The 19,522-nt window shown below is 37.1% G+C and overlaps 1 protein-coding gene across 1 annotated transcript in view; it reads left to right on the plus strand.

The window, feature by feature from the left end:
* The window catches only part of BNC1 (basonuclin 1), a 19,091-nt gene extending 855 nt beyond the window's left edge, over window positions 1-18,236 (plus strand). The window contains exons 2-5 of the mRNA XM_026856176.1: window positions 11,848-11,950; window positions 12,118-12,353; window positions 13,570-15,494; window positions 17,555-18,236. Coding sequence (XP_026711977.1) covers window positions 11,848-11,950; window positions 12,118-12,353; window positions 13,570-15,494; window positions 17,555-18,236 — 2,946 coding nt within the window. The remainder of the gene's footprint in view (window positions 1-11,847; window positions 11,951-12,117; window positions 12,354-13,569; window positions 15,495-17,554) is intronic.
* The last annotated feature ends 1,286 nt before the right edge of the window (window positions 18,237-19,522 follow it).

Below are 19,522 nucleotides of genomic sequence, written 5' to 3' on the forward strand. Positions count from 1 at the left end.
TCAGCACATTCAGAGAATGTTCCAAATCACCTCCAGACCTCACTTGGTAACCCTTAATAGACAAAATAAATGTTCTGATGCTTTAGCAATAGACAGGAATGAGTGTGTATATGGGGGGTGTGTGTGTGTCTGTTTTTTAAATCTGTTGCACTAATTAATAGATTAAATGTATCAGAATACAAAACGTTTATTTAATTTATTTTGATTTTTTTTTTCTTCACATAGAAAAATAATAATGATTTAATTGTCAGCTCATACATAATGAGGTTTTGTTAGATGTGTTTAAGATACAGCATTTTACTTTCTGGTTTATTAATTGGCCAAATACTTCTAGTCCTCTGTGTAACGAATCCTTGGTTTAAAAATGAGGAGAGGGCAGATCGCTAACCCAGGGGAGGACTTCTGGTACACACAGGCAGTGGTTTATCCGTCTGTAAAATCCTATGGATAAAAAGTGACACCATTTCTCTCTTCCCCCCTGTTTCTTTCTTTTTTCTTTTTTTTTTTTTTTTTTTCTTTCGTGTTTTTCAGTTTGAGTAACCTGGGAGCCAGGCAACATTCTGATATTTTGGGGATGTGAGAGAGAAAAAAATGAAATAAAGTCGTTTTGTTTTAATTTAAAACAAACCATTGTTTGAAAGGCATTTAGCAGTCAATTTTCACATCTGATCTGAAGTTGGAGTTTATTGTGCTCGTTTAGTTGAGATTGTTGTTCAAGTGATTTCTATATAAATTTTTGTAATTCATGTAACTACTTGGCTTCTTGAACCACGGGAGCTGATTGTTTGTCTTATCTTTTGGTGAGCTAACTCTGCGTTATGTTGCAAAACCTTGAGGCATGTTGTGTTTCTTCGTGTTCTTGCAGTCTGCAAGTGAAGTCAGCTTCATTAGTTTCATGATGGCACATCAGTGCATGGCTGGTGTTGCCGCTTCCTTCAAGCTACTCCCGGAGCATGATCTGGGCTGCCTTGGTTTGGATAAGCTTGTAAGGATTTGTCAGCCAGATGTGACAAGATTGTCAAGAGGCAAGTAAAGAAGGAGATCTGATATTAATCAGTGCATAGCTTGGAGCCAAACTTTCTCAAATGCAGTGTAGTAACATGTTCTTCTCATTTACTGCTTCTCTTTGTGGCTATAGAACTGCCACTGTCTGAGTTTGACGGTTAAAAGGGATGCCAGCTAATAGTCTTTAATTGTAAGGATACAATTCTAGGTGGGAAAAGATCATATGCTTCTATTTTTAACATCCTTTTGGAAAATACAGTCCTGTTTACTGCAGTTTGCTGAAAAATATGCAAGCTGTGTTAGACAAGAGTCTCTATTTCTGTACTTTGGTTTTAAAATACTGAAACTGTGGCTCAGCTCTCAGTGCTGGAGGAGTGGGAGGTGGGGAGCCTCACTCCACTACAGGTCATGGTGCAAAGTAGGACTAGCATTATTTTTAACTACTAACAACCGTGCGTGTAGGTTTTCTTTGTTCTAGTGATTAGAAAAATATACACTGAAGAATACATTTCTAAGTGCTTCTTTTACAGAAAAGGGAAGAAATACGGTCTTTCAAAGAACGTATCATGTATATTCCATCAGATCTATTTACCATTATGTGTATAATGCTAGGAAGTTTTCTTTATAATCAGTATAATTGTGCATTTCTCTTTGAATTAAACTCTAGAGTTTTTAGTAGTTTGCAGCTTAATCAGACTTTAACAATAGGTGAACATGTAAAAAGTAACCTTATGTTATGAAAAATACATTTTTGTTATACTTAATATATGGATTTTTGTTTGCTTGATTTTTAAAAAGTAATTGTTCTGTTTATTCTTTGAACTACTGTACCATATACAACATATTCAGAACCCTAAAAATAATGGTATCTGCAAACATATTCAAACCTGCAGGAGATATAAATCTTCACAGTAACAGGAAAAACTGTTACAAATGTTGGGCCACTTCATGGGCTTTACTGTAGCTGAGATGAAACTCTGCATACTTAGGCTGCAACAAGGTTTGGCGTTTTGATACCAAATTACTTGACTTCCAGCTTCTGTGCCTGTTCATTGATGTTGTTAAAAAATCTGTTCATACAGCATTGAGCATGTCATTCCATTTCCAATCAAACAAGGCAGTGATTTATTCTGTTTTCAGTAATAAAGTCTTCACTGTGATAATATTAAATACACCTCTGATAAGAACAAAAGTAATCTCATTTTATTTTAGAGTACAGTTTTTCTACCTATACATGTTTTAAAAGTACTTTTTGTGTGATTTGGCATTTAGTAAACGTTTTACATACGGATTTGAGCTAAAATTTAGGTATGGATCTCGAATTCATTATTCCAACAAATCATCCACCAAATGCAGGGAAGAAAAACTATTGTTTTGGCCCTCTGGGTCATCTCTTGCCCTTCCTGGCTTCAGTGGTGCGGGAACACTCACAGTTCCTGTGTGCTGGGCAGCCAGCAGTTTTTGTCCTAGCAGATGCTACAGCTTAAGTTTTACAGCAAGTGTAATCGCCTTTCTGCTTTTTAGTTTTTATTTCATAGCATTTTGTTGCTAATCACTGTCTAAAAAATCTTCTTAGGGACTGAAAAAAAAAAAAAAAAAAAAAAAAAAAAAAAAAGTTGAAGGAATGAGCAAAACTGACAATTTCTAAAAGACTTCAGCCAATTTAGAATAAAGAACAATGACATTTTCATTCCACGCTTTAAAACCATGGTAGGATTGTTTATTTAAACACGGAGGGGAAAAAAAAAAAAAAGCAAAATGGAAACTTTTGACTTCAAATTTCAAATATAGGTGATTATCAGTGAGAAGTTGGTATTTTTTCATTTGAAAGTAGCTGATGTCCAAAAGTCAATTAAAAATTTACTCATCTGTGTTCAATAAAAAGGAATACTAAGTTTTAAATTGTGAAATTACCAATGGAGCTACGCTGTTGCATAAAATATTGCATAAGTGTAGCACCATAGATAGTATCATGCGTATATGTACCAATGCTGTTTGGGTTTAAAAATTATGAAATTGCATTAAATGAAATTGTGTAACGCTAAATATTTCAGAGAGCTGTTATTTTTCTTTTATTCTTTAATCTATGTCTTCGCTCTGTAATAGGAAAAAAGGAAAAAATTTAAGCATGCATATTTTATGACTTTAAGAGTTAAGCAGCGGTGTGAGGAGCTGAAAAAGTTAGAATTGTCTTTGAAACATTAACTCACCCACATTGCACGTATAACATTTTGTAAACTAGGTAAAGAGTTAAAGACATATTTTAAAGGACTTGCAGTTGATTTATGCTAATATACTGCGTTTCTCTTATACTTGGTGCATTTGTGTTTATAACAGTTTCTTGCTATTGTAGAGCCTGGACTTAAATATTTAATTAAACTTCAATTCATGGATAGGTCTGTAGTTTCAGAATTTAACGTGATGTGCATAGCATGTCAATATGGATAAATAGTTATGTGCACACTTTATTTGCTAGATTAAATAGCGTCTAGTGCTTTTACCATGAGAAATTTCACACCATTTCTATCCAGTGACTTATCTTTACCCCTAAAGCCTGAGCAGTTTTTGTCATCAGTATGCAGCAATCTGTTACTCATTTTTGAAAAGCACTAATAAGAACGATTTTTCCTGTAAATTTATTAAAAGGGAAGCTACGTCTTGTGATAGACACTGCTTAATACTCAGCAAAACGTTTCTGACCTACGCACGCTGGGGCAGGTATACCCCAGGAACTGTAGCATTGTAGTCTGTTTCAGAATCAGAAGTAAATAACAACTAAAAGATAATGGTAATGTGACATGTTTCATTCCTCAATTTGTATTTCTTCTTTTCTTTTCCAAACCAAACGGCAGAAGAGGATCTAAATACATTCCAGAGTTTGACCAAGCTGTCTGTCAGCACACACCTGTTGTTAACAAGTGAGATTAATTGCGGCGTAAGCCAGTGTATCTACAAGCACGTTGCTGAACAACAAAATTAAGTTTTACTGTCCAGTGCTTTTTGTTTAAAGAGTAGCAGTCTGAGTGTGTGTGCTCACACACACACACCACGCACATTCTTTTCTCTTTATAATTATTTTGACAGTGCCATTAACAAGAGTTGCCCTAAGGGGCCCTTTAGGGTAAGTGACATGCATGAGGAGTGATTTTCATCCCACAAGTTATGCTGTGATTAAAGTTTGGCATTGTAGCTTTTCGCCTTTCTCAGAAACAGCTCCCTTCTGCTTCCTCGCCCAGCTGCATTGCCCGAGACTGCCCAGTGCTCCTGGCTGCCCAGAGCTGCCGCTGAGCCTGAACTGGCTCTAGGGTTGTGAGTCTGTAGTTTTAGTCTTTTATCTCAGCTTCTCACTCTCAGGACCATTCTCAGTTAGAAAAACTTTTTAACCAAGTGGCGGCATGGTCCATAATTCAGTAGCCAGCTAAAACTGTCTTTTAAATCCACAAGCATGGTTCATTTGACAGGGTGGTGCCATCGTGTGAAGGTATTACCTAATTTCAATTCCATCTTAACCGAGCTTTTTCACTCCCCCCTCACTTTTTTTTCTGGTTTTGAGGATGTTTTAGTCAATTATTACAAGGACAATTAAACATTTTCATTTCAAGGTGCTCAACTGCACCCACAAGAGAGAGATTTTGTCAAATTCTAGGGCAAAATTGTCTCTGTTCAGCCCCACTGAGGGAGAGGGTAATGGGGTAATGCAACTTACTGCAGGATCTGGGTTGTAAATACTCCGTTTACATGTATTCTCAGGCTGTGGCTGTTTAAAAGGAGGTCAGGTTTTGGTATCTGACCCCAAATAAACAATATGAATATATACATAAGGATCCAGATAATTAATGGGATGTATTCTGTGGTCTTATCTAGAAAATGTATTCAACTTGTGGCCTTTGTGTTCTTTTAGGAGTAAAAATCATAACATAATTTCCCCACAGAGAAGGGATAAGTGGGAGTTGAGTGGTATCAGCACCAGCCAAAATTTTCAGCACAGTAGTTGTTGATTTAACTCCTAAATCCATGTTTGGCCTCTGAAACAAAAGCTTTTTGTCTGGGTTTTCCAAAGCTTCTTGCACCTCCTGAGCTTCGTAGGAGCATACATGGTTGGTGTGTATGAAAACCAGCCCAGTTTTTGAGGAGCCGTCAGGGATTTGGGAACTGAGTTGTGAGTGTAACTTCATGTCCAGTGGCACTGTAAAAGGCAAGTTGTGGCCCATCTCCATCTTTCCCATCTCTCTCCTAGTTGGTTTCTTAAGCAGGAGACAAGAATTTTGCTAAATTATTTTACTAATAAGCAGTTTGTCAAATGAATCATCTAGGGCTAGCATTTTAAACATGTCTGTTAATGGAGAAGGTTGGAGCTATTTGGTCAGTGCTGTTTACTCTGTCACATCCCTGTGCAACTTTTCTCTACTTAATTAAAAGCTGAAAATGAGGAAGATACCAGACTGTTTTTTGGATACAACAGACTGTAAGGCTTGTTTGCTTCTCATGAAATATTTTTGTTTCTACTTACTATGTTTATTAAATAGCTGTATTAATGACAGCTGTTACAAGTAAGAAACATTTTTTGTAAGGTAAGACTGTGGAAATAGTGTGTGCAGCTTTCAGTCTGATGTAATTAGAAATCTTATCAGGACCTTTTCCTTGTTTTAATAATTTTAAGTAATTATTTATTTTAGTCCTAAGTATTTTTAAACTTCAGTATAGAAACAGCAGAACTTGCAACAACCAAATGTACTTGAGTAGGCATAAATGTACATGAATGGAAATCTCTTTGTTTCAAGGGCTGAGGTTAAGGCAGGCAGTGTACGTATACGGTTGGCGGTGCGTAACAGTACAGCTTTGACCTCAGCCGTACCTGAGAACCTTAAACAGCTGACAGAAGATAACACAATACTAGCTGAACATGTGCAAGTTGTAGCTTGGGCCAAGTCTACTTTGTGCAGAGAAACTCCCAAACAGGCCTTGCCATCGGACCTGTGCACATGTAAGTGCATTTCAGTGCACTGTTGCTTGGTGTCTCCCTTTATCCCGTTCCCTGTGTGTCCTCCCAGCTCTACTTACAGGGAGTGAAGGGTTTCCATATTCTGTCCATCCTCCAGGCATCCTGTTTCCTCTTTGAAGTGAGCATGTCAGGAAGAAGAAAATGGCCCAGAGCCTTTCCTTGAAGATGCTGCAGGGGCCCTACTAATTTTCTCTACAGGCAGATGGAATTCATAGCCTTACTAAACTTGGAATACATTGAAACTTTCAAGGAACAATAGAGATATATCTGTTAGAGTTTAGATTAGGCATCCTATAATACCAGCATGCAGTTTAGACTTGATTGTTGGGCTATGTCCTCAACAAGTACTTACACCATTTGGAGCAGCCCAACGCCTTTTGTGATTGTACTTGGAATATACTGGAATATATTTGAGTTCCAGTAAACTGCAGGGAGCTCAACAGGGTATCAAAAACTGAAGTCTGTGTTTAGGAAGAACATGTACAAGGGCTAAATATGTACTATAAAGTGGTCAGGGTGGATACAGATGTATGTGGGACAGATGAAAAAAACAAATATTAGTGTGATACAGATAGGCACAGTTGGGTTGTGGTACACTGCAAGTAAGGTGGGCAAAATGTAAATTGAGAACCTGTTTTAAATCATGACAAAACTGACAGACAGTTTTATTTATATAAGTGGAATATGTCCCCAGAGGAAGTGTCAAAAGTTGCCTGACAAAAAAAATGGACAAAGCAAAGCTTTGCTTATTGTATGATGTGGAAAAGTATGGCATTGACAGAGATGCTTAAGATAAGGGTTTTTTAATTTGTCTCTGCTTTCAGTGGCTGTTCAAATGATTCAAATGCAGAAGTAATCTAATATAACTAGGTGATGAAAAAGGAAGACTTATTTAAGCTTTGCAACTGCAAGAAACCCCACGGATAACAGTAAAAACAGGAAAGAACACAAATTCAACAGGAAGGCAACTTTGCACTCATGTATAATTACTGTTTTCTTTACTGAAAGATGCACATAGATTTGGATTTGGCCTTTGATTTAGCTGTGGACTGTACTTTTAAGAGATGGTAAATGTATCCATCCTTTTACTTCCCTAGCAAAACTTTTCCAAGGTTCAAGCAAGAAAATATTTCCTAATAATCAGACATATGTCCCATGTTTAATTTTATTTCTACAAACCAAAAAGAGACCTTAATTTCTGTGGATTATTCTTAATATGTGAGAAAATTGTTACCTGTACTCTAGGAAGTAAAAAGGCTTTCATGTTTTAGCTGATTGACAGCGAAAAAAAATAATCCTAATGCTTTACAAATTGATCTTCTTCTCCCGTTATAAATCTTGTCCATTCTTCCGCAAGTGTTCTTACCGTGGAGCCACTGCAAATCTATTCTGCAGAAGTGGGACATATCCCAGTTCTTTCCTATAGGATATGTGCTCACCAGAGCACGTATCATAGAGGGTTACGTATATTCAGTGGGATTACTTTTTCTGGGAAATGAAGGTGAGATGGCCATAGGAGATACAGCTTGCTGCTAGAAGCCCTCAATAAAGGACATGAAAAGCAGTATCTGTTATATCTCATCTAATGAAAGTTTCTCTCATGCATTTCTTTCATGTAACTCCTATTTCTTCTTCAAACTTGCATTTTAAACTGATAGGAATTTCTAATCCCTGCTTGCAAAAGATGTTCCTGTAACATGGCATTGGTGACACCATTTTGTCAGTAATCCTTAGAGCAGCAAAGCTCTCATGCTCTTCATGTGATGGTAGTAGCTTAAAAAAAAAAAAAAAAAGCAGTTTCTGAAGGGAGGGGTAGCTTTGTGCAAAGACGACAACGGGGTTTTTTTGTATGCCAGAAACAACTGAGGGTGCTGACCTGTGCAGTACTGACACTAAATGCTACCAGAGTAAACTGGGATTTGCTCTTCCATTTTACTGGTGTCTGTACTTGCAGCTCCCACTGCATGCAGAGATCCAGACCGGCTTTATAGCATGAGCAGAGATCTCTAATTGGGTCCTGACAGGGTCTTCAATATTTACTTACTTTTTAATTTATTTCTGAAGCCAAAGTGCTGTCAGACCAGAGTCCTCTTAACACTGAATGAGCTTTGATAAGAGTTACACCACCACTCTTCTCTTGCTGCATGTTTTTAAACCTGCTGTTATGTTGCAAGTGAGCATAGGTCCCCAAAGGCTTTAGGAGAGCATAGATGATCTCAAACTGGCTTTATGAAATGAAGCCTGATCGTATACCCAGAATCAGAATGAACCTGTCCCATTAGCTTAGGCTTTTGTTTAGCTGTGAAGGCTGTGAGTGGGTTGCAAAGGAAACGTTCAGTAACTTTTGAAGCATAATCGAAGTCACGTTGATACCTGGCAGAAAAGATGTCAGCGGTCATGACTTTCAGGCAAAAGTTTCTTTTTCAGTGCTTAGTTGTTGGATATTTTTCAGTGGACAGTTTAATGGTTAATCTGTCGCTCTCGTAATGAGGAGTCATTTGTATTAAAAATCCAGTGTTCACATTCCCACAGTCATGCTGGGAAAACCACAGAAAATTTTGATCAGAATTTTCAACTCTATTTTTGAAAAAAATGAGGAAGTGCTACTGATAATGCATTTGGAGAGATCCATTTGTGATGGAGTGACTGGAAAGCAATAACAAAATCCTTGATGATAGCATAAGATTTATTTTTTTTAAACATCTGCCTTATGTTTCTGGAAAATGAAACTAAATAATATACCTAAAAGAAAGAATTGCACTTTAAAAAATTTCCACTTTAATTTCCACCTACATTTCCAATACTTTAATTAAAATTTTGAAGCTTTACATGTATGCAATGTAGAAAATTATTCCTTTGTTCTGTAGAATGAAATTGTGTGTACATTCCACTTGTTGGGAAAATAAAGCTCATTAAAAGACTTACAGTACCTTAGAATACGCGTATTAAGGATAGTAGGATTAACAGCCAACAGACAAGCACATTAATCTCGCGAAATTTTGCTAAGTTTCTCTTCATTAAACTCTGATGTAAATTAATTTGAGAGATAATAAACGTGCATCTTTGACAAGTGCCTTTTTAAGCTAAACAATGAATGTTCAAAATTGTGACTCACTGATTATTTTAAAAGTTACTTTTGCCATGTTATATATTCTCTGTGACTATTAATGCCAACGTTGCTAGAAAAAATTTAAGAGGCACAGACTCTAACAAGCACAAATGAAGGCAAATGCTATCAACCTGAAAATCACACTTGTTTCTTCTCAGGGGTTCTTACAACTAATTTTTTAAGTCAGAGACAGATCCCTGATTTGAGGGCATACCTTTGATATGTTAGCAGGATGCAAGCTAACTACATCTAAGACTGGTGTCCAGAAGCAGTAATGTATTGACTTGAGAGGGGGATCAATTCCATATTTAGAATAGAAAGGAAACTCTACTCCCTTTCTAATAGCCATTTTCATATATGTAAAACAAAATGTCCTCCTTTTACTTTCTGATTTTTTGCATGTGCAGTCTTCTACACATATACAGAAAGACAAAATAAATACATGTACCATATAGAAGAAAGATCTTGCACTAAGCTATGAAATGCAAAAATCTTGTGCGGTGTATCTTTCTTGTCTTAAGTACACAAATTAAGAAGAAAAAATAATTTTAAAGGTCAGTGGTTTGTGGAACATATCCAAAGGAAAAGGAATGAAAAAAATTTTGAAATCTCAATTAACTTATCATCATGACAGCTTTTTTCATTGTGCATATTTCTGTTACTTCTTGCAGAAAAAGGAAGTGCTCTTTTGTAATTTTGTCTGCAAGGACTGCAAAAGATGCATTCATGGAATGCACTGTAGTTTACCAAACCTAGCAGGGTCACCTGTGGAAGGGGCTCAGTCTGTGCAAGTCACAGAATATTGTTTATGTACAGAGGTAGAAGACTTGCATTATTGTTTGATATCTGTGAGAGAAATTAATCAGCAGCCAACTACACCTTTTTTCCCAACCTTTCCATAAGAAATTTATGGCTTTTTATTGTTATATGAAAGTATTTTAGCATCTAGGTGAAAATATATCCTCCATTAAAGTGAAACAATTCACACCGTGTAGGGTATCGATGTGTATTTTATGACTTTATGGAGAGCACAGAGCTTTTCTCAAAAATTCAGTGTTTTGCAATGGCTCCTTTAAAAGATTAAAGGCAAAGTGATTCAGAGATTGCAATAGCCCTGTTGCCACTTGTTCCGATCCTTCAAATAGAGATGAATCTCAGCATCAAGTCACTGCAGTTTGAAGATGTGCATGTAAGCTAGCTCCTTGATAAACCAGCTACTGAGATTTTAAAATCTTGGTCCAAGTCCAGTCATGTGAAGCATTAGGCATCCAAATGTCCTGCACGTGCTTGTTTGTAGTAAACTGTTGGATGTAGTGTCCTCTTCTGCCCTGAGTGAGTCAAATTCTTCAAGCCTAAAGAAGTGCCTATTGCAAACTCCAGTGAAACTACCTTCTCTCATTTCATTTTAAACATCTCCTGTGTCCATCTTTCTTAATCTGATTGTCAAAAAAAACTTGCTGCTTTGTATGTTTTCCAAAAGTGCCAATGTGGGAATGTCTGCATTGAAAAGACAATACTTTTTTCTTCAAATCTTGTCTTGCTTTTCTATGGGTATTAATACAAAAGTGGAAGTCCCATTTTGCACAAGACTCTAGGAGCAGGAGTAGCAGCCAGCAGTGACCCCATAACTTTGCCTTATTTCATATTTGCCTCTCTGTACTTTAAAATGTAAAACATTTTGTTTTAAAACGAGAAAAATACAGACATGTTACAATTGCATAATCAAACTTTTTTTTTTAATATTCCAGTGCAGACTTTCTGCACATTTTCTTCACTTTTCCTCCCTTAATAAATATTCCATTTATGCAAGAACTATTCTCAGTATGAGGTCTAAGCAATGCAGAATCCTGCAAATGCTTTGCTCTATAGCAATCCCTATGGAGCTTTAACTAGGACCTCAGCGCTGTCTGTGCCTTCTGCAGTAGATGGGCACATACAGAAGAAAGCATATATTCCAGGAAGCAAGTTTGTATTGCCCTGTTGAGTAGGAATACTAATTTGATTTGCATTATAGATTACCTTGGTGAGAGTGAAGTGATGCACAAATTGAACTGTGCAACGGGTTACTAGCTGTTTGTGTGCTCTAGTTTGCTTGCTATCTTTCAAGTTTTTCCCTTATAAAATGTGACCACTATTTTCTTTGAAGAGTTGGAGTACTTTGGAGCTTCGTAACTGAGAAGTGTTGGTGAACTCTTGTATCTTTGACAGGATACATATGTTCTGTCTGGATACTGCTGTATGTAAGGGATGGCATCTATGCAGAGCTAATGCATTGCTCACTAGAGCTTCCTATATCGCACTATGGAGTTCCAGCAAAACTTCAGGAGACTGGGATTTTCATCTGTATGTCTCTTTTTTTTCTTCAAACCTTCCTGAAAAAAGTGATCTTACATGAAGATCATAGCTTAGGTGAATGCGCAACAACACTTTATTATTGTTATAACGGTGCTTCAGCCTAAATAAATCCACAGAAGTATTGCTACATATGTCATTAAATATTTTGCTTCCATAACATTCTAGTGTTCTAGCTGGTGACCGATCCTCTTTAAAGCAGAGGTAGTCTTACATAACTCAGGTTTTCCCTGGATTACTTAGACTGCACATTGATAGGTATGCGCTGGTATGTTAACTCTGTCTTCATATGGATTTTATGGGTGTCTTGTATATGTATTATCTGCACACTCTAGATAGTGCTTATATATTACCTATCATCCTTTATATTGATTTCCAGGCTATCCGATGCACTCTTGTGAACTGTAGTTGTCAGTGTTTCAAACCTGGGAAAATAAATCAACGACAATGTGACCAATGCCGGCATGGATGGGTAGCACATGGTAATATTTTTTCTTTCAATCTATATAAAACCTTTTAGGATCCTCCTCATTATAGCATGCTTTTTTGTGTCACCCCTCACCCCCCACACACCCAGATGTTAGTTACATTCAATTTTACCTATCTCTTGTGACTCAAGTTTATTTCTATTTTGTGATTTTATTTTCAGCCCTGAGCAAATTAAGGATTCCCAACCTCTACCCATCAAGCCAGGTAGAAATAGTTCAATCCAATGTTGTCTTTGACATTAGTAGCCTCATGTTGTATGGAACCCAAGCCATTCCTGTGCGCCTTAAAATTCTGCTAGATCGGCTTTTCAGTGTTCTGAAGCAGGAAGAGGTGATACAGATTCTCCATGCTCTGGATTGGACACTACAGGATTATATACGTGGATATGTGCTACAGGTATTTAGAGGGGCTTTTTTAATATAAATACGATAACTAAGTAGTATTTCATAATGTTGTCTAGCTTAATCTTATCAGTGGTCCACAACGCATTAGCAGTGACCTGAAAGGCAGACTTTGCAAGTTTAGTGGCAGAAAAGAAAGGGTGGATTTTTTGGTCATTGCTCTCTTTAGTCAGATGTAACTGAGATCTTCCTACTTTGCTCAAATCAATCAACAAAGGTAAGCCAAGATAAAAAGAAAAAAGTTGCTGGGAATGTATCAAAGTAAAGGCTTCAGGATTGCTCTGACATTATTTAAACAGTGAGTTTACTTTTATGCAGCAGAATAATATCTTGACAAATAAACTTGCCATCATTTTAAACACCAGGGACAATACTCATCTCTGGTGTAGTGCTGCTGACCTTACTGGAGCTACATCAAGGATAAATTTGGCCCTATGTGCTTACACTGATGTTACTCCATGCTACTGTGGAAGTTACCTTTTATGTAAAGTAACATTATGATCTTACATTATGACATGAATCAATATTTAATGGTCTTGATAATCTTGCTTTTTAGTGTTAGGATTAAAAATATGGAATCAATTACCTTGAACTTCTACCACATGAAAAATTTATAATGTTACGTTCTTCATCATCTTAGAAACTCTTACATGCACTGTGAAAAATCTCAGTAGGCCATCAAATACATGTTCTGTGATAAAATATTTATTGTAGTTATTGGGAAAAGTTAGGCATAGCTAGAGTTTGAAAGAACTCCAACACTCTAGTGTAATTACAGCTGTGCTCTGTGAACACTGGCAATAGATCAATACAGGTTCATTTGTTCTCTGATCTTACTTGCTTGGAAGATTATTAAACTTGCAATGAAAGAATACTTGACTTAAATGAGGAGCTAAATCTTGGTCTGATTGCTCCATCTCTGCTGTCTGTACTGACATGATGCTAACTGTTGTTCAAATGACGTGACTTAATTTTTGTGGAAAAATATAATTTAAAATATTACTGTCAGTTCAGAAAGAAATAATATCACCAATGTAGTAAAATTTGGAAGAAACTATCGCAGGATTGGTATTAATCTCTCATTAAATAGAATGATTTTATCATTTTGCTCGAGAAGAATTTTTAGTCCCTGAAAAAAATGAGATCTGGGGAGAGCGTTTTTTTGTTTGCCTTAACTTATGTCTGACTCATTTAAATATTTTTGGCTTCAGGATGCTTCAGGAAAGGTGCTGGATCACTGGAGCATAATGACCACTGAGGAAGAACTGGCTACTTTGCAGCAGTTTCTTCGTTTCGGAGAAACTAAGTCCATTGTAGAGTTGATGGCAATTCAGGAAAAAGAAGGGCAATCAATTATAATACCACCACCAACTGCCAATTTGGATATTAGGGCATTCATTGAGAGCTGCAATCAACACAGTCCTAATTTTTCTGCTTCCTTGGACAAAATGAGTCCCACCAACATTCATCCCTTTGAGAATATTGTAAATAACATGGCTTTCATGCTGCCGTTCCAGTTTTTCAGTCCAGTGCCTCCACCTTTGATAGGTTCACCACCAGAAAGACATTTGATTGACCAAGGTCAAGACCATAGCAATGAAACTAAACAAGATGTTCAGATACCATTTTCTGAGAGCAGCTTCTTAACTTCTAGTTCTGCACCATTTCAAGTTGAAAATGAGAGCATAAATGGTCCAGATGTCACCACTAAAACAGAAGATGATGCCCTTTTAAGTGATTCCAGTTCACATAATACAGCAGCAAAGCTTGAAATGACAGCACTATCTCCAGAAAACAAAATGAAATCTGTTGAAAAAAATGGCGCTGGGCCAAGGAAAGGGCGTGTTTTCTGCACTGCATGTGAAAAGACGTTTTATGACAAAGGTACTTTGAAAATACATTACAATGCTGTTCATCTGAAGATAAAGCACAAATGCACAATTGACGGCTGCAATATGGTATTTAGCTCTTTGCGTAGTCGAAATCGTCACAGTGCAAATCCTAACCCCAGACTCCATATGCCAATGAATAGAAATAACAGGGATAAAGATCTAAGAAATGGTTTGACCCTTGCTGGATCTGGAGATAGTAAAAGGACAGAATTTACAATTTTAACTCCGGATAGCAGAACTATTACCAGCTATGCCAGCTCTTGTACAGATTCAAAGGGTCAGGCTGGATTTCCCAGTATTGGACAGAATGGTGTCCTCTTTCCAAACCTGAAGACAGTGCAGCCTGTTCTTCCTTTTTATCGTAGTCCAGTCACACCAGCTGAGCTTGCTAATACTCCAGGTACTCTTCCTTCTCTGCCTCTTGTTTCTTCCTCGATACCAGAGCAGCTTGTTTCAAATGAATTGCCATTTGACATGCTACCCAAGAAGAAATCACGTAAATCAAGTATGCCTATTAAGATAGAGAAAGAAGCTGTTGAGACACGTAACGAAAGTAGTGATGTTGCCAGTTCAGAAGATGATACACGTCTGCAAGTGGTAAGCGATGGAGAGCTTGAGACCTGTGAGCATAAGATAGAGAAGCGGGTGACCGACAGGGTGGAAAAGCACCCCCATTCAGGTAATTCATGGAAATCTGTCTCTGGGGTAGAGGGCCCAAAGTATTTTGAATCTGTCTTTGCGCCAAATAACAAATACATCAAGGATAACTCTGAAAATGAATTGCATCACTGTGAGAAAGAGGTTAAACCAGAAGAAAACCAACCATTAAAAATAGTTTCCCATGAGATTATGTATGAAGATCCAAACCACCACCACAATGATGTTATAAAACCAATGACTGAACCCCCCATGTATATTAAAGAGCAGTCAAAGCGCAGGATTCCTAAAAATGACTGCCCTGAATTGCAACACCACTTGCTGACCGGGGGCTTTTTCAGCACTTTGTCAAACAGGGGTGCTGCCATTCCTTGTTTTGAAGACTCTAAAGATATGGATCATGTCAGTCAACATGCACTAGGGATTCAGAAGGAAGAAAGCCGCTTTCATTGTGACATCTGTAAGAAGACTTTTAAAAACCCTTACAGTGTAAAAATGCATTTTAAAAATGTACATCTCAAAGAAATGCATATTTGCACAGTTGAGGGCTGTAATGCTGCTTTCCCTTCTCGTAGAAGTCGAGACAGGTAAGAAAATTATAAACAAAATTGTATTTATTTTACCATCACAATGGAGCCTAATTTGAAATTAAAATGAGTGTTTGAGGAATGGAGCCTGCAAAGATTTTCTGTGTATCCTCGTATAACAGGTACGATAACTTATCAGAACATTCATGAAATGAAAATCCATTGAAAGAAACATTTCCTTTCCACTAGACTACGAGGTATTAAATAAAGCCATGAAAATTTCATAACTGATAAAGACTGCAATAGTTGAAAGAATACTTTAGAACATAAAGGGAAAGCCACAAGGGTATGAATTCAGCAGTTTTCCAGTAGATGCATGTGTGGACTTATATGTTTAATATGTACTTTCATGTGTGTTTTAATGTATACACTGTTCTTTAATGAAAAAGCAATGAGATCAATTCCGGAAATCTTCGCTTGCCCTTGTCCTTGCTTTACTCAAGGACTTTGAACAGACTGGTGAGAAAAAAGCCTGTAAGAAAAGCAAGATTACTCTATGTCAGTACAAAACTAACATTACACAGTGCTAGTTGAACTAACACTTATCTGGTGTGTATCCACATTGGTAGTGCTTTTATGTGAGATTACTTACTAATTCCTAAACTACATCATGAGCTTGATTCGGTGTACTGTTAGCTGCAGTATTGTGTTGCTGTAAATCATTTTATTTCAACCTATTATGCACATAGGCTGAGAAACAAGAACTGAAGCTTTATTGTTGACCATCAGTTATGTATCTGAATTGATAAGTGATGGATAACAACCCTGTTAAAGTGTGGCTAAATGTTGTAAGTTTTCTAACTCTCTTGTAACGGTGTTAAAGCAGCTTTTGGCTGCAAGAAGCATGTCTGGATAGTGGTTCAGAGTGACACAAGGTTTAGATTGTCTGTAATCTGCTAGGAGTACTGGAGCCAGCTGATGCAGTCCAGAGAGAGGATGAGCCAGTCTCTGAGGACTGGCCGCTGCATCTGAGATGCACAGATTCATCTGCTGCTGGCAGGGCTTCATACCCTGATCTGCTGCCTGCATCTTCCCAGATGTGAATTCCTCTCCACTGTAATTATGATATGGGCCACAGGAAAGAAGGCCAGCAGTAAGATTTGCATTCACATGCCACAAATTCCTTCCCACACCAATATATTCAGTTAAGTTTTAACATAGGTGCTTTTGGAAGATGGGTTTTTTTTTTAAAAAAAAAAAAAAAGGCAGCCAACTCACAAGATCTTAAGTTCACCAGCTTTGTGCAAAACCGTAGTTATTTGAAACAACTTTGCAGAAGTTTCTAGATTTTAACATAGAGTGCTGTGACTGCAACTACAAAATATTTCTGTGCCCTTTTGAACAGTTTATGGTTTGGCTTAAACCATGATGGCAAGGGGAAGAAAGAATTTTTTCCCTGTCTTCCAATAAACTGAATCTTCTAGCCAGAGCCTGGAAGTGCCCAGTGAACTGATCAGTAGTATTCAGTGAGAAGCAGTGATTTCGTATGTTTTGGTGGTTTTAAACGGAATCCAGAGATGCCTATTTGAAATCTGCAAGTTGCATAAAATGCAATATTCCTTTCTTCAAGGAAATGCTGTCAAGGAAAAGGTCTGTACTGATGTGTACAGCTGCATCTTGGCACCTGGTTACAGTTACGTGAGAACATCAATGTTTTTTGCAGACTCAGGTGTCACTCCTTTCCTGCTTTGTCCATTGGTAAAGAATCTTGTTTCTTCTCCCCCTCAGTCCATTCTCTGATCTCAGTTCAGTATACTGTTGGTTTTTTGAGTCTGTTCCCCAACTCTTTTAGGCCCTGCACTAGATGTAGTGGAGAGAATCTGAAACATTGATTTCTGTAGAGTTATTTCTTACATATGCCAACGCGAGCAAGTTCAAATATGTAGTCACATGTGTAAATCATCTGTGTGCACTCCCAGTGTGGCAGTTGGTCGAATTAGAATTATACCGTTCATGCATGCTACTAAATATTGATTTTTTTTCTTTGTTAATTTTCATTATGAAACAGCTGTTAAGTGAGGCGAAACACTTTCTTGCTAAGCTTGTCTTTGTTCTTCTAGACATAGTTCAAACCTAAATCTTCATCATAAACTTCTGACTAAAGATACACTGGAATTCAACAACCATTTCAATGCAACATACCTCTTGAAAGACATGGCTAAGGAGTTTTGTCAAGATGTCTCTTTAAAACAACATGTTGGACATACTTCTGTAATCTTCAAAGGAATGAACAGAACAGGCAGCTTGGTTTTTCCAATGAGCAAAATTAGAGAACCCTGTTCTGAGAATTATGGATATGATCCATTGAATGATGGAGCTGTTCTGGATCTAAGCACTACTTCCAGCATTAAATCTGAGAGCAGTGCTCATTCTTCTTGGGATTCTGACGGAGGAAGTGAAATATGCACCATGCCCTTGGATGATAGTGATGAAAGCTGTGAAGGACCCAGCCTAATGCCCGGTGATGAACTCTACCAAGACTGTACTTTAATTGAGAAAGCTAATCAAAACTTTACAAATTTACCTTCCAGTTTGCCAATAACTTGTCATATATGTCAAAAAACTTACAGTAATAAAGGAACTTTCAGGGCTCATTACAAAACTGTTCATCTCCGCCAGCTCCACAAATGCAAAGTCCCAGGTTGCAATACAATGTTTTCGTCTGTTCGCAGTCGGAACAGGCACAGCCAAAACCCTAATCTGCACAAAAGTCTGACTGGGTCACCAACTCACCTACAGTAAGATCATGCTGATCTTAACTTATTTCTGCTAAGAATTAATCATTTCAATTAAGGAATGTGTTAACATTAGTTTTATTTAAACTCATTTGGCTTCTAGCCCATTCAACAACCACGGTCAAATTTTTTTCTCCTGTGTGTGCTCTTCGGCATTTTCATTTAGCAAAGCTTGGTGCTATAGTTTTTGTGCAATTATTTGGTTTGATGTTAAATAGCTAAAGCTTCTGTAAGGAAAAGAAAGCATCTTAGAAATGGGGGAAATATGCAGACAATAACTAAAGTATTTCTGATACCTGTGAAGTATTACTTGCCAGCAGTAGGAGCTTCAAATAAGAACCATCATCCCTTGTGTTTACATGTTAAATAAGTTGTTGTGTCGTTTAAGAAATGAGTAATGATTGGGTTGAGAGTTTTGGGGCTACCATTTCGTTCCTGAGACCATAGTCTGAAGCAGACTTGCAGTGTTAGTTGAACGTGGTATTTGCAGTTTACTATATATATATCCCAAAATCCAAAAGATAAAATACAAATTTGGGAAGATTTTGTATACAGTCCAAATTTTCTGAAAATCCTGCAGTCCGTGCTCTTTTAAGTTGGCATTTTACTTGAATAAAGACTGCAGTATTTTGGCTTTCTTAGAATTTAATACCATTTGCTTTGCAAAAGAAGGGGCTACCTAACTTGGCAGGGTTGCCTGAATAAATCTGAGACATTCTGATAAATTGTAATGATAGAAAGAATGAATAGATAAAGCTAAAATTCTAAGCCACAGCAAATGCATCCATAAAATAGGGAGAAAAAGTAAACCCTTCAATTTAAAATGCACTTTTTGAGTTCTACTTTCAGGAAGAGAAAAGGTTTTGTTAAAAATGGGGAGGGGGAGAAAAAAAAAAAAGATAAATCCCCCAGCCAAATATCCAAACTGCTTTAAGAGTTTGAAGGTACAATTCAAAGCCTTTGAGAGACAGAGATAAAATGGATGCGGTAGATATCTTTCATGATTCAGCAGTTATTCTCTCAGTGGTGGGGGAAAAAAACATGTTGATCTTTGTAACAATAGAAGAATGCTTATTCACACTTTTTTTTTTTTTGAGAACATTGTTCAATATCTGTTAAAATGTTTAATATCTTTGTACTTGTCCCTGTAATTAACAGTATTCTGTATTATGTTCTATGCACTTAAGAAGACTGGTCTTGCATTGTATTTAAAAAACACTTTAATATTTAATTTGTAGTCACACCATACAAATGCTCTGTGTGTACTTGTGGTGCATCTTCTTTGACTGAATC

The sequence above is a fragment of the Athene cunicularia genome (genome assembly GCF_003259725.1).
Source record: "Athene cunicularia isolate RWA chromosome 10 unlocalized genomic scaffold, athCun1 chr10_part1, whole genome shotgun sequence".
Classification (NCBI taxonomy): Eukaryota; Metazoa; Chordata; class Aves; order Strigiformes; family Strigidae; genus Athene; species Athene cunicularia.